At 53.3% G+C, this 12,703-nt stretch overlaps 3 protein-coding genes across 7 annotated transcripts in view; 2 read left to right on the top strand and 1 right to left on the bottom strand.

The window, feature by feature from the left end:
* LOC105300228 (F-box only protein 17-like) overlaps positions 1-4,216 on the top strand; it is a 7,523-nt gene extending 3,307 nt beyond the window's left edge. Inside the window, exons 2-4 of the mRNA XM_023537914.1 lie at positions 721-816; positions 1,654-1,789; positions 3,244-4,216. Coding sequence (XP_023393682.1) covers positions 721-816; positions 1,654-1,789; positions 3,244-3,387 — 376 coding nt within the window. The 3' untranslated portion in view covers positions 3,388-4,216. The remainder of the gene's footprint in view (positions 1-720; positions 817-1,653; positions 1,790-3,243) is intronic.
* Positions 4,217-5,008: 792 nt separating this feature from the next.
* Positions 5,009-7,764, bottom strand: MRPS12 (mitochondrial ribosomal protein S12). 4 transcript variants are annotated; one of them, XM_011372254.2, is made up of 3 exons: positions 7,491-7,764; positions 7,194-7,261; positions 5,009-5,668 (listed from the first exon to the last, which is right to left on the bottom strand). In XM_011372254.2, exons 2-3 carry the CDS (start codon positions 7,240-7,242, stop codon positions 5,298-5,300), a joined length of 420 nt encoding a protein of 139 aa, XP_011370556.1. In that variant the 5' UTR covers positions 7,243-7,261; positions 7,491-7,764; the 3' UTR covers positions 5,009-5,297. The 4 variants fall into 4 exon arrangements, with proteins under 4 accessions (XP_011370556.1, XP_011370555.1, XP_011370554.1 ...); XM_011372253.2 differs by having other exon boundaries at positions 7,487-7,764; XM_011372252.2 differs by having other exon boundaries at positions 7,482-7,764.
* Positions 7,761-12,703, top strand: part of SARS2 (seryl-tRNA synthetase 2, mitochondrial) — a 10,346-nt gene continuing 5,403 nt past the window's right edge. For both annotated transcript variants that reach the window (XM_011372251.2, XM_011372249.2), the window contains exons 1-3: positions 7,761-8,060; positions 11,021-11,116; positions 12,526-12,555. In XM_011372251.2, coding sequence (XP_011370553.1) covers positions 7,794-8,060; positions 11,021-11,116; positions 12,526-12,555 — 393 coding nt within the window. In that variant the 5' untranslated portion in view covers positions 7,761-7,793. The remainder of the gene's footprint in view (positions 8,061-11,020; positions 11,117-12,525; positions 12,556-12,703) is intronic.

The raw sequence follows: 12,703 nt of genomic DNA on the forward strand, positions 1-12,703 counted from the left end.
TCAGTACTATACTATCTACATTATTATGGCATATTCAAATGAGGGCTGAAGGGCTGTTTACAAAGGTGTAGGCAGACCACATGGGATACTGCATGACCCCCAGGCTAGTAACAGTGGAGAGAAGGGTCATTGCCACCCCTAGGCCTGACAAGGGTAAGGAGAGGAAGCAGTTACTGAAACATTAAGACAGAGAAAACTGAGGAGAGGGCACTGTGGAGCTGTCCCCTTCTGTTGAGAGACACAGCATTCCCACTGTGATCCCATGAGAGGGAGCCAGGAAGATAAATACCCTGATTTTACTCTTTTCTCCCTTCTGTCTCTTGCTGGAGCTTCCCGTTGGCTAACCCAACAGGAAGTAGAGGGTAAGGGAGATGAGTCCATACAGGCAAAAAAAAAAAAAAACCTCAGACCTTGGGCCCCCGCAATTTAGAAGGCCCCAGCAGTCCCTGCTCAATGTGGGCCTCCGTTTATATTTAGGTTCCAGTCGCCACAAATATTAGAGACAGGCCCGTATCCAGGTCAGCCTCTTGGAGACCAGGGTGGGGTAGAGAATGGTAGAGGGATGTGAGAGGCCAATGGGGACGCCCAGCCCAGCATACAGCTTGTCTAGAGAGGAAACCCTGAGGAGCAGGCTTTAGACAAGAGTTGTTGGGGGAGCCTTCTGGGGGGATGTGATTTCCAGTCTGCTCCATCCCCACCACCACCATCTCCCCTTCCCAGATGGTGCTTCAAGCGGCAGCTTGTGGACTTGGTAATGGAGGGGATGTGGCAGGAGCTGCTGGATAGCGCCCAGATCGAGATCTGTGTGGCTGACTGGTAAGTTAAAAATGGCAGCCTGCCCCCAGAACCCATGGTGGTGGCCGCAGTCCTGCAAAAGGGGCTCATTTTGTGCCCCCATCAATGCCTCGGGCTAACCACTGTTACGGTACCTTCTTCATAGGCTGAGAGAGGAAAAGTGATGATCTCATCGTTGCAGAGCCAGGGAGGAGTGGAGCCTTAGTGAACCCAGAGCCCCCACTCTGCACTCCTCCCCACCCTCTACCCAGCAGGCTCCAGGGTTCCTGGCATGGGGGCCGCTGACTGCCTTGGCTTGGTCTGAAACAAGGTGTCTCCCTCACCCATTCCACCCCCATCGCCTGCAACTCTGCGCTGACCCTAAGGGCTTGTGGACAACAAGGCCTCAGAAGGATATGGAGCACTGTACTCTGAACACTGAGACTCAGAAGGGGCAGAGTTGGGCTGGGGGCACTGGCTGGCTTTGGTGCCTGAGGGACTACGATGAGCCCCTTCCTCTCCAGGGCACCCTGGTTCCTTCACAAATCACCCCAGCTCCTCCACCCTCATGCTCTTGCACCTCCACAGAAAATCCTAGGGCCCTGTCTCCTCCACAGAGCTGTGGCCACCCCAGAGCATCCAGATTCCTACTCCCTTAGGCTCCTCCCCAGAAACACCCAGGCTCCTCCCTCAGGCTCTGGCTCCACCTCCAGGAGCACCCAGGCTCCTACCCCAGAACCCCAAGCTGACATCTCTCCATATGGGGTGGGCGTGCGTGGCCCTCATCAAAGTTCAGGGAGCCCCGCCTTCAGCCTCCTTCCCTCCATCCCAGAAACTGGATGGGTGGGGGCGGCATCGAGGCTCACTGCCACCTGGCAGGTGGGGTGCCCGGGAGAACTGCGGCTGCATCTACCGGCTTCGGGTCCGCCTACTGGACGTGTACGAAAACGAAGTGGTCAAGTTCTCCGCCTCACCCAACCCGGTCCTTCAGTGGACTGAGAGAGGCTGCCGGCAGGTGGGTCCAGACGGCTTTCCAGACTACCCCTGACCTGCTTGCTCAAACCTCTCACCCTGCTCAGATTCCCTTCTCGGCTTGCATCACCGCTGGATATTTATAATAACAGCTAACAAACACTGAGCCCTTAGTACATGTTCCAAGAGTTGGCCCTATTAATTCACTTCATTAGCACAACAGCCTAGTGGTGCGAAGTACATTGGTCGAGCACCTACTTGCACTGGGCACTGCTCTAAGTGCTGGGAAGGCACTGGCCCCATAGAGCATGCAGGGCCGGATTCAAGCCAACGCTGGCTCCTAAGCCTGTGTCGTCATAATCATCGCACCTCAGTTATTACCATAACCTTTCAGGTGGTCTTGTTTCCATTCCCGATCTCCTTCCCCCAACCCTCACCCAACACCCAGACTCAGCAGCCAGAAAGATCCCATTAAAAAGTTAATCGGATCACAGGTGTCCCCTTCTTGTGAGTTACCGCATGGCTACATCTCAGAGTGAAAACCAGTCCTGTGACGCAGCCATAAAAAGACATAAAGTACGGATCCCGGCTACAACATGGACGGAGCTTGGAGACAGTATGCTAAGTGACGGGCCAGGAGCAAAAGGCCACATATGTGACTGCAGGTATATGAAATGTCCAGAATTAGTAAAACCATGAAGACAGAAAGCAGACAGATTAGTGGTTGCCAGGGGGTAGGAGGAGGGAGGAACTGGAAGTAGTGACTAATGGGTACAAGGTTTTTCCCCTGGGGTGATGGAAATGTTCCAGGATTAGATAGTGGTGATGGTTGCATAACATTGTGAATATACTAAAAACGCCTGAATTGTACAGTTTAAAATGGTTCATTTTATGGTAGGTGAATTTTAGCTCAATAAGAAACTGGAAGAGATAAAAAAGCCAGAAACTGGGAGCGAGCATTTGAGATCTTACACCCTGGCATATGTTGCCAGTTTGGCTCAAATAAACTTATAAAAAAAAATTTTTTAAAAGCCAGAAGCCAAAGTCTTAGCTGGGTCTGAAGGCCCCGCCCCATCTGCCGATTACCTCCCTGACCCCCTCCCACTGCTCCCACCCTGCTCCAGGCACACTCCTACCCCAGGGTCTTTGCACTGACTGGTCCCGTCTGGACCGCTCTTCCTCCAGCTTCCCACATGGTGCCCTCCCCTCCTTCAGGTCTCTGCTCAAATTTCACCCCAGTGGGGACTTTGCTTTCGCTCTTTACAACCCCACCCTCCTGCAGAATCCCCTCTGCCTCTTACCCCCATCTATCCTCAGTGCCTGTGTCCCCTGCTAGTCATCTCCACCAGGGCTGGGGCTATGTGCTGCTTTCTACACTGCTGTATTCCCAGTGCCTAGAGCAGGGGCTGGCCCCGACTCAGCGTCGGGGAGCATCTGTCCAGGAGGAGGAAGAGGAGCCCACAGGTCCTCACCGTCTGGCTCTCCTTCCCCACTCAGGTCTCCCACGTCTTCACCAGCTTTGGCAAGGGCATCCGCTACGTGTCCTTTGAGCAGTACGGGAGAGACGCACGTGCCTGGGCGGGGCGCTCTGGCGCCCTTGTGCCACACTCCAGCGTGAGGGTTCGGATCCGCCTGTCCTAGCCCGCCAGCCGGATCAGCCCTTGCAGGACCTACTGCCATCTGCCGGATATCAATGCCAATCAAGGGCGGCTTTGCAGCTGGGAGCCAGAGGATGCCCAGGGACGGCGTGGGGGGGGGTCCCTGTGGCCTGTTCCTGGCCAGCCCCCAGCGAACCCCACTTTCTGCTGCTTCAGCACAGTGGCCCACATGCTGTTCCAGGAACCAGGGGTCCAACCAGGCTGCTCACGGCTTCTCCAGTCAGGGGAGTTCAAGGAATAATTGAGACTTTTACCTTGCCTGCAAATTGTTTTCTCTCACATGTGGATGTCAGCTGGCAGACTGAGTCAAAAAACTAAGGCCAAACCAGGATTTCTAATGGGGTACAGCTGCCGACAACTTGGGACAGTGAATCTTGATGGCATGTTTCCGGGGTAAGCTGATTGCTGGTGGGGAGCAGAAGCCAGTTGGGGCAGCCTGTCCTTGAGGGGATCAACGGGGCATCTAAGGAAACCACTTCTGTTTCAGGGAGTCTCTGGGATTCAGCTGTAGGTTCCATGAGACCTCCACTGCCCATCGGCACCTCCCCTTAGGCGACACTGGCACTGTTTCTTGCAGAATTCCTGAGGCGGAGTTCCTGCTGACCCCCAAGCGTCCTCCACTCCCACCTCCTGCCCGTGTCTGGGGGGGCTTTTGTCTTGTGGGGGACAACCCTCTTTTTTTCTGAGCCCACCTGCACACAGATTCCAGGAGCAAGGCCTGCCGTGAAGGAAAGCTCTCTTGTTCCAACTCCGGCTTCCTCCAGCTGGGCACAGCCACCAAACTAGCTCAATAAAGTGGGTGCTAAATATGAGATTGTGGGGGACCCTTGTCTGTACTCAGTGCACTCATCTGCCCCCCACCTTGATCCTAAAAGGCCTCATGGGAACTTCCTGGAAATCATGAGAACTTTAGGAGATGTGCTAAATGCCGTGCTGGAAACCGAGGCGGGCTACAGGCAGCACTGAGCAGCTCCCACGCCAGTTCTCCAAACAGCTCAGTCAGGCACCGTAATTGAAGCCATTTAGTCGGAGTATAGTGACCTGCCCAAGGTCATCTGGCCAGCAAGCAGGAGAGGCAGGGCTTGCTCAGGCGTCGGGCTCCAGAACTCAAGGATGTAAGCACCGTGGTGGCCAAGCACATGGTCAGGCGAGGCCAGTATTACTCTCAGGACCATTTCCAAGAGGGGAAACAGGCCCAAGGACTAGAACCAATAAATCCAAAGCCACAGAGCTAAGCGCTAGAGGCAGGGTTGGAAGCCAGGCGTGTGCCGAGTCTGAGAATAACAGAAGCTTCCACTTAGGGAGCAGTGCACCCCATTTAATCCTTTCAATGTCCCTTCCTCACCATTACAATTACTGCCATTTTCAGGAGGAAGCTTGAGGGTGGGGCTTTCCTTTCCCAGCCCCACCACCCCCAAGGGGAACCAGGTCTGTGATTCCAAAGCTTAAAACAGTTATGTAACCATCTGCATGTGCTTTGCATGTAGTGTCTAATTTAATCTTCACCAAACCCAACAAAAATGATGTGAGTGGAGGAGAAAACTCAGGCCCAGAGGGGATGTCAGCCTCCAAGACCACACAGAGAGCGAATAACGGGCAAGGCGTACACATCACAACCACAGGGTCTGTGTGTTTATTACAAGCCCTTCCCATCAGATGGTGGTAGTGTACAGTCACAGCGGAAGAGGCCCCTTGCACCAACACTCTGTACGTGGACACCAGAGTGTTGGCAGAGGGCACCTTTTTCCAATTTACACCCAGGACCCCCAGGGGCTGATGGTGGTTCCGATGGAAGAGGTGGAAACAGGATTTGAACCAGGACCAGCGACTGCTCAAGGATACTGCAGGAAGGCTCTTGTTCCACATGCACCCCAGCATGCGTGGCCCTGGCAGTCACTTCTTCTTTTGCACATGGCCACAGTCATATTTGCCACGCACAACCTTGAGCTTGACGCCTGGCAGGTCCTGGGTGCGGCCGCCCTGCACAAGTACGATGTGGTGCTCCTGAAGGCTGTGGCCCTCTCCGGGGATAAAGCAGACGGCCTCGCGGCCTGTGCTGAGCCGCACGCGGCAGCACTTGCGGTTGGCCGAGTTGGGCTTCTTGGGTTTGCGGGTGAACGTGCGCAGAACCACACCCTTCAGCTGCGGCCGGCCCTCGGTGGGACCCGGACCGGGAGACGGCCACTTCGGAGGCCCCCGGCGGTGAATCTGGTTCAGGGTGGCCATGGGGCGGGTGGCCCAGAGCCGGGGGGCCAGGGCTAGGCCTGGAGAGACACACCCGAGAGGATGGAGGGAGGGAGTTATTACCCCAATGAACAGATAAGTATCAGAGACTGAATTCTGGTGTTCTAGGCACCGTTCCAAGCGCTTTACAAGGATGCATTTCTTTATATCTAGGGGTGCTCACAGACAATAGTAATAACATTTATTGAGCAACACATGTCAGGTTCTATTTTAAAGATTTTACATAAATTAACTCATTTTATTCTGCAAAGAAGGTATTAATTTTAATGCTGTTTAAACAGAATAATAAAAGCAAATAGGTTCACACTGTGTCACATACTGTTTCCTGCATCATACTTATGTTAACTCATGGCTCCCCACACCAACGCTGTGGGTGTTCCGGGGAGTATCTCTCTTCCTCCTTCGGTCACACCCACTTTCAACCTCCGTGAGCAGATCTTGTCAGCTAAACTTTCACATAAACCCTTTCTCCCTCCTCCACTGCACCCACTGCAGTCTGTCCACCCTCTTGTGTCTTCCTCCCAGGTCTCCCCATTCCTACCATCCGCTCCAACACGCAACCAGAGGGACCCTGGGCGCACCTGAGTCTGATCACCTCCCCTGATCAAGCCCTCCTGTGGTGCCATCTTACTCACAGTAAGAGACAAAATGAGGCCCCACGAGATTTGCTCACAGGTAGGATGTAGGATGTAAAAAGATTCAAAGATAATTGGATTCACTTCAATAAACATTCATTGAGCACCTAATGTGCCCTGGTCCCAACAGTGGAGCCACAGTGGTGACTGAGCCACACTCTCTTGAAGCTTCCAGTCCAGAGCTTTGAGGTCCATCCTTTTTATCATAAGCACAGATGTCCTTTCACACTTAAACTTCACACTTCCCTCCACATCCAGGGCAGATCCTGGCCCTACTGTGTATTTCCATATGTCCTCATATCTCAAGTTAGAGAAGGATCCTCAAACAGGATGAGATATTTCTAGAAGAGACTACCATGAGATCTGCATGTCAAGCCACCCAGATTCCCCAGGCAGGGTGCAGGCCTGATTTGCCCAAGCCTTGTGATCCTTGGTGAGTGGCAAACAGAAGGTGCTCCATAAAGGTTTACAGAGTGAATAAGTGACTGAAATACTTCACAAAGGGCATGGCCCATGCGAAGCATTTTATATTTATTAAATGAATCCGTTCATAAATAAAGCGTCACTCTCACTACCTGACATTTACAAAACTCTTGAAAAATATCAGCTGAATGAATGACTTAAACGCCTTGCTTGGATGTCTCACCTACGGAAGGTATTTAGCAGGTGCGGCATTCGCTGAAGAAATAAATAATTGACTCCAACTCCTGGTACTCGCCTGCTGTGTAGTAGCCCCAACCCAACAACTTCTCACATCTTGCTACTGCAGCCCGAGCTCCGCCAAAGCACAGCGCGTAACCAACCCTGATTTAAAACCCTGATTCCCTCGGGGTTGCGGTCGAGGCACACAAGTCCCAGAGGAGATAACCTTCATCCGGCTTCGTTTCTGCGGCCCAAGCCCCCCACTTACCATAACTTAGGGACGTGTTGAGGCTACGGAGAAAGCCGGACCAGGACATCCCGCCGCCTGCAGCGCCCCTGAGGGGATAAGAGACTCAGAAAAGAGAAGGGAAAAGCGGCCGCAGAAGGGCGAGGGTCCAAATTCTCCATTCCCGCTCTCGGGGTCTTCTGGTTGAATCTAAGAAATTTCCTCCGAGTAGACTCTCGGGAACCCAACCGCCCCCTCTCGCATACTGGAGGAAAGTGAAAACTGAGCAGAGGGCTGGGGAAGTTTGGAAGACCCCAGGACTCCATCGACCTCACCGACCCCAGCAGGATCCGCAGACACGCTAAATCCAGCTTCAGCCACTGCCGGGGGTTAGCACCGCAGGGATTGGCTGGTTCTGCCTCTCGCGGACTCCGAAGGGGCGGGACATAGATGACGATTGGGCCACAACAGAATCAACCTCGGTTAACTTCTGTCACTTAAAATTTTTTTTGAGATACGGGAGGTGCTCGCCCCTTCTAAGGTCTTGATTGGCTCGTCTCGAGCAGGACGGTTGCTTTGCAATTGGTCTAAACGCGGAGTGGGCGGGACGAAAAGTGCGTGACTCCTTGTCCCTCGTCCAAGATGGCTGCGTCCATAGCGCGGCGCTTGCGGCCCTTGGTGGCCTGCCAGGGGCTCCTGCCTCGGGGAGGCTGCGTCTGCAACCAGAACCCAAGAAGAAGTTTCGCGACGGAGAAAGGACACCGGAACCTCCTGTACGAGCATGCACGCGAGGGCTACAGCGCGCTCCCTCAGCTGGACATGGAGCCGCTGTGCGCATGCCCAGAAGAGGCCGCGCGTACCCTCGAGCTCCGCAAAGGGGAGCTGCGGCCGGAAGACCTGCCGGCGATCGTGAGTACGCTTGCGCGGGGCAGCCGTCCGCCGGGGCGCTTTGCCTATTGGCTGTTGGCTTTACGGACGAAGTAGGCTTGCAAGATACTCTCCAGCAGGGGGCGGACTCCTGGCCGGAATTTTAGTTCCTGCCCAAGTGTAGCGAGCGTATTGTGCTTGCTTCCCACGGAAGCGCTGGTTGTGCACCGGGTGCTAAGGCCTGCTGTCTAGACACCTATTATGCGCCTGTTCCATAAAGCCTGCTGGGTACCGACTGCGCTAGGAACTTTGTGCAAATGTCCCGTGACATCATGCCAGGCTTATTCTGCGTCCACATCCAAAGGAAAAGGGGAGACAGGGATGGGAATTAGGCGGGTCGGGGTTGGAGGGACGAGGAAGAGAAAAGGGGTTGGTTCTTGGCTTTTGGTGAGCGATGGAGTCCTGCACCTGACCTACACGAAGTAGGCAGTTAAATAAGGTTATTTAATGAATGGTTCTATTAACCAGATATTTAGAGAGTACCTACTATTCCAGCTGTTGAGGATAAAGTGGTGAATAATTATAAAATACCTAGCACTTATATAATACTACCTTTTGAGGAACTAGAACCCGGGTCACTATACTTCCAGGCCCTGCTGGGGTGCTGAGGATGGTGGGGACCCCAAATCCTCCCCTCCCTCTCGTGGGTTCCCTTACTATCCTGTTCTAAGTGCTTTATACGTATTAGCTTCACTTAAGTTTTGCAACAACCCTGTGAGATAGGTGCCAATATTGTCCCCATTTTATCAGAGGGGAAACTAAGGCTCAGAGAAGTTAATTAACTTGCCCAAGATCCTGCAGCTGGTTAAGTTCCAGAGTGAGAATTTGAACCTATGTTGTCTGGCCCCAGAACGCAGCCTTAACTACCAGTGCTGTGCTTACTCATGAGCAAGGTAATCTGAGTTCACAGTCTAGTGAAAGAGCGATATTTAACATACAATTAAAAACATAATCTCTAGTAAGTACTATGAGGACAACAGAGGACACAGTACTGGGAGTGCTTCTCACGAGGTGGAGGTGGTGTTAGGCAAACATCTGTGGAGTTTGTAAGGTTAGCCAGGGAAACGGGAGAGGAGCATCCCAAGTAGAGGGACCAGCACTTACTAAAGCCTAGATGTAGGATGAAATGAAGGTAATTTAGAGTTTCACACCCTTTAGTAGCCTTTTTCAAACTTCGTGGCCAAGGGTAAGAAGTGTATTTCACGTCCTGACCCAGTACACACACCCCAGATTGAAACCAAAGTTTCATTAACAATTCTTGCTCTTACTCTGTGTAATACATTATGTTTTGTTACAGTCTGTTTAATTTTAAACATGCTGGCTTAGACACCCATTAGAATGGCAGTTATCAAAAAAACAAAAACTATCAAGTGTTGGCAAGGATGTGGAGAACTTAAAAACCCTCTGCATTGCTAAAGGGAATGTAAATAAATGTTCGGTGGCTGTGGAAAAACAGTCTGGCAGTTCCTCAACAAATTAAAGTTTCCATGTGACCTGGCAATTCCACTTCTGGGTATGTACCCAAAAGAACTGAAAGCAGGGACCTGAAACAGATTTCTGTGCGTGCATGTTCATGGCAGCATTATTCACAACATCCAAAAGGTGGAAACAACCCAAGTGTCCACTAACAGATGGATGGATTAACAGAAGGTAGTACGTGTACACACACACACACACACACACACACACACACACACACGAATATTACTCAGCTTTAAAAAGGAAGGAAATACTGACACGTGCTACATCATGGATAAACCTCAAGGACATTATGCTAAGTGAAAAGAGCCAGTCACAAAAAAAAACAAATACTATATGATTCCACTTACATGAGGTACTTAGAGTAGTCAGATTCATAGAAAGTAGAATGGCGGGTGTGAAGAAGGATGTGGCATATAGCTTTGCAGGCAATAGCAAGGGATGTGACTTGTTCCTAGGGGCACTGGGGACCTGTGAGTGCTTTCTGGCAGGAGAGGGATTGTGTAAGAACTTTGACCAGACTGGAGGGGGCGAGCCTGATGGCTGGGAGGCTTGGACAGGGATCCTCGTGGGAAATGATGGAGTCGGGAATGGGCACAATGGGTGGGGTGGGCGAAGCACAGACCTGATGGATGTTCACGAGGCAGAAAGGACAGAACGTGGTGCCTGGCCACAGGGCTGGGGTGGCATCCAGGAGGAGGCCCAGGGCTCTGGATTGTGGGTGGGAGTGGGTGGGATTGTCCCTAAGGAGGAGGAGCAGACTTGGAGGGAGATACTGTTCCTAGAGTCGATTTTGCACATGGTGAGTGTGACGTGTCCAGGGTCCGTCCAGGGCAGCCGCCAAGCGAGTAGCAGCCCACCCTGTGGCCACCTCCCTCCCCCACCACCCTGGGGTGGTGAGACAGTGTCTGTACCATTTTGCCCAAGGGAAACTGCACCCAGAGGGGACGGAGGGGTTTGCCCAGGGATCCGGACTCACAGAGGGTGCTCACAGAGGGCCTCCACGACAGTAGGTGTGTCCAAGAAATGATGCTGGGGTGCTGGTCTCTCTCGCGGCTCTGGACCCCCGTGTTTCAGAGTGTGGGGCTAGTTGCTGTGACAGGCCCTAGGCTAGAGGCTGTTTCGCTGTCATGTGGGAACAGAAAGGCAAGTGCTTGTGGGGGCCTCGGCTCCGTGTCCTTCAGAGCCCACTCAGGTCATTTCGTCTTCGTGCTCTGCATCCCCTAGGATGTTGTCCTGTTCAGCTCTCCTCTGGGTCCGTTGTCCAGTCCAAGGGACTGAGAAAGAGAAACGTCAGGGGGCCTTAGGACTGAGGAGAAGGAGCGGGGTCTGGCAACCAGGGGACAGCGAGGGGTCTCTGCCTCGCCACCGCTGGTCCAGGTGGCTGGTAGGATGAGCCTCCAGCCAGAAGAGGCAAAGGACAGTGGCCGCTTCATATCCTTTCCTGCGCTGTCCACCCCCAGATCACGACGTGGCAGGAGCTGAGGCAGCTGCGGGAGCAGATCCGGAGCCTGGAAGAGGAGAAGGGGGCCGTGGCCGAGGCTGTGCGGGCCCTGCTGGTGAGCATGCGGGTCCTCAGTGGGTTGGCTCTGGCAGCTGGTAACGGGAACATGGCGGACGTGGACATTCACTACCTCACACCACAAGTGGTCCAGGGTCAGTTGTCCCTGGGGCTGAAGAATTAGCAGCTCCCCAGCATCCCCAGCCCAGGTTCTGTCCCTCTCTGTCTCCACCTGTGACTTCAGCGAGGTGATTTGACCTCAGTTTCCCCTCTCACAGTTCCAGGATATCTGCTGTAGTACAGCGTCTCTTTGTGTGACTCTGCCAGAGGCAGAAAACGGGATTTCTCTGGCTTGAGTGCCTTTTCCGAGAGCAGGGAGACCTTTCCTGCAGCGTCCAGCAGAGTCTCCTCAAGTCTCATGGGCCCATGTTCCCTGAACTACAGGCTACCCAGAAGGGAAACCGAGTCAAGGGTCTGTGGGAAAGGAGGAAGGAGGGCAAGTGAGAGGAGTTAGCCAACAGCATCTGCCACAGGGGGCTGAAAAATAATCATAAAAATCATAGAGACGTTCATATAGCAATCACTGTGTGCCAGGCACTGTTCTAGATGCTTCCCTTACTCTTAATCCTCACGACAACCCTGAGACAGGGACAATACAAACCCAGTTCTACAGCTGAGGACACAGGTGTCAGGAGGCTAAAACATGCCCAACTCCCACAGCCAGGAAGTGGGAGAGGCAGGATTCGCATCCAGGCATTTGGGCTGCTTTCTACCACTCTGCTCGGGGCCTCTCGTGACACCGATTACATCTCCCAGGGACCCACCGTGTGTGCCAGACCCGGCTACACACGTCACAGGGGCAGCCAACAAACACAACACAGTCGATCTCAGTTAATGTTCGGTGAGTTGCTAATGCCTCTCCCTAAGGAAGCCATGCTCCACAGGCCCCGTTATCACCCCATGTCACAGACGGGGACACTGGGGCTCAGAGCGGAGAAGGCACACAGCTGGTCAGCGTCCAGCACCCAGGCCCTGGTCTGTCTGACTCCATCGGCTGCCCAAGGTGTAGAAGGCTCATCGTGTCAAAGGGACTTGGCTGCAGGTCTCCAAACACACTCACAGGCTACCTGTCCGAGCCCCAGCTTTCTTAGCTACGAAACAAGGTCATGTTGACGCCAACCTCGTGGAGCGGGTTATGAAGAAATAGGACCGTGCGAGAGCCCCCTGTGTGGAACCAGGCACAAGGCAGCACCCGATAAACAGGGCTGCCGGCGTGGTGTTATGTTATCTTTGCCTCCTCCCAGCTTCATTGACAGGGAAACTGAGGCACAGTCAAGGAGGGACCCAGCCAGGCACTGGCACAGCAGGGAATTCAGATGCCCTGGACCTGTTTGACCTCTCACCCCCTTTTCTACCTCCTCCCCACCCCCAGCTTCGTCAGCCTAATCACCCTGTCTCTCCCACCAGGTGAACCAGGACGGCAGTCAAGTGCAGCAGGTACTAAGGGAGGGGATGTCTGTCCCCATGGGGGTGGGCCGCGGACACCATATCAGTCACACGCCTCCATGGTGTGTGACAGCTCAAACAAGGTTAAGAAAAAAAGAAAACTGGGCTCTTGATTCTGAAATTAAAAATCTTCAGGTGC

The sequence above is a fragment of the Pteropus vampyrus genome, unplaced genomic scaffold (genome assembly GCF_000151845.1).
Source record: "Pteropus vampyrus isolate Shadow unplaced genomic scaffold, Pvam_2.0 Scaffold203, whole genome shotgun sequence".
Lineage (NCBI taxonomy): Eukaryota > Metazoa > Chordata > Mammalia > Chiroptera > Pteropodidae > Pteropus > Pteropus vampyrus.

Excerpts from the sequence above, each read along its gene's own strand:
- MRPS12 (XM_011372254.2), bottom strand. The coding sequence starts at position 7,242 with ATGTCCTGGTCCGGCTTTCTCCGTAGCCTCAACACGTCCCTAAGTTAT. Across the intron at positions 5,669-7,193 it reads CAACACGTCCCTAAGTTATG|GCCTAGCCCTGGCCCCCCGG; the intron begins GTAAGTGGGGGG and ends GTGTCTCTCCAG.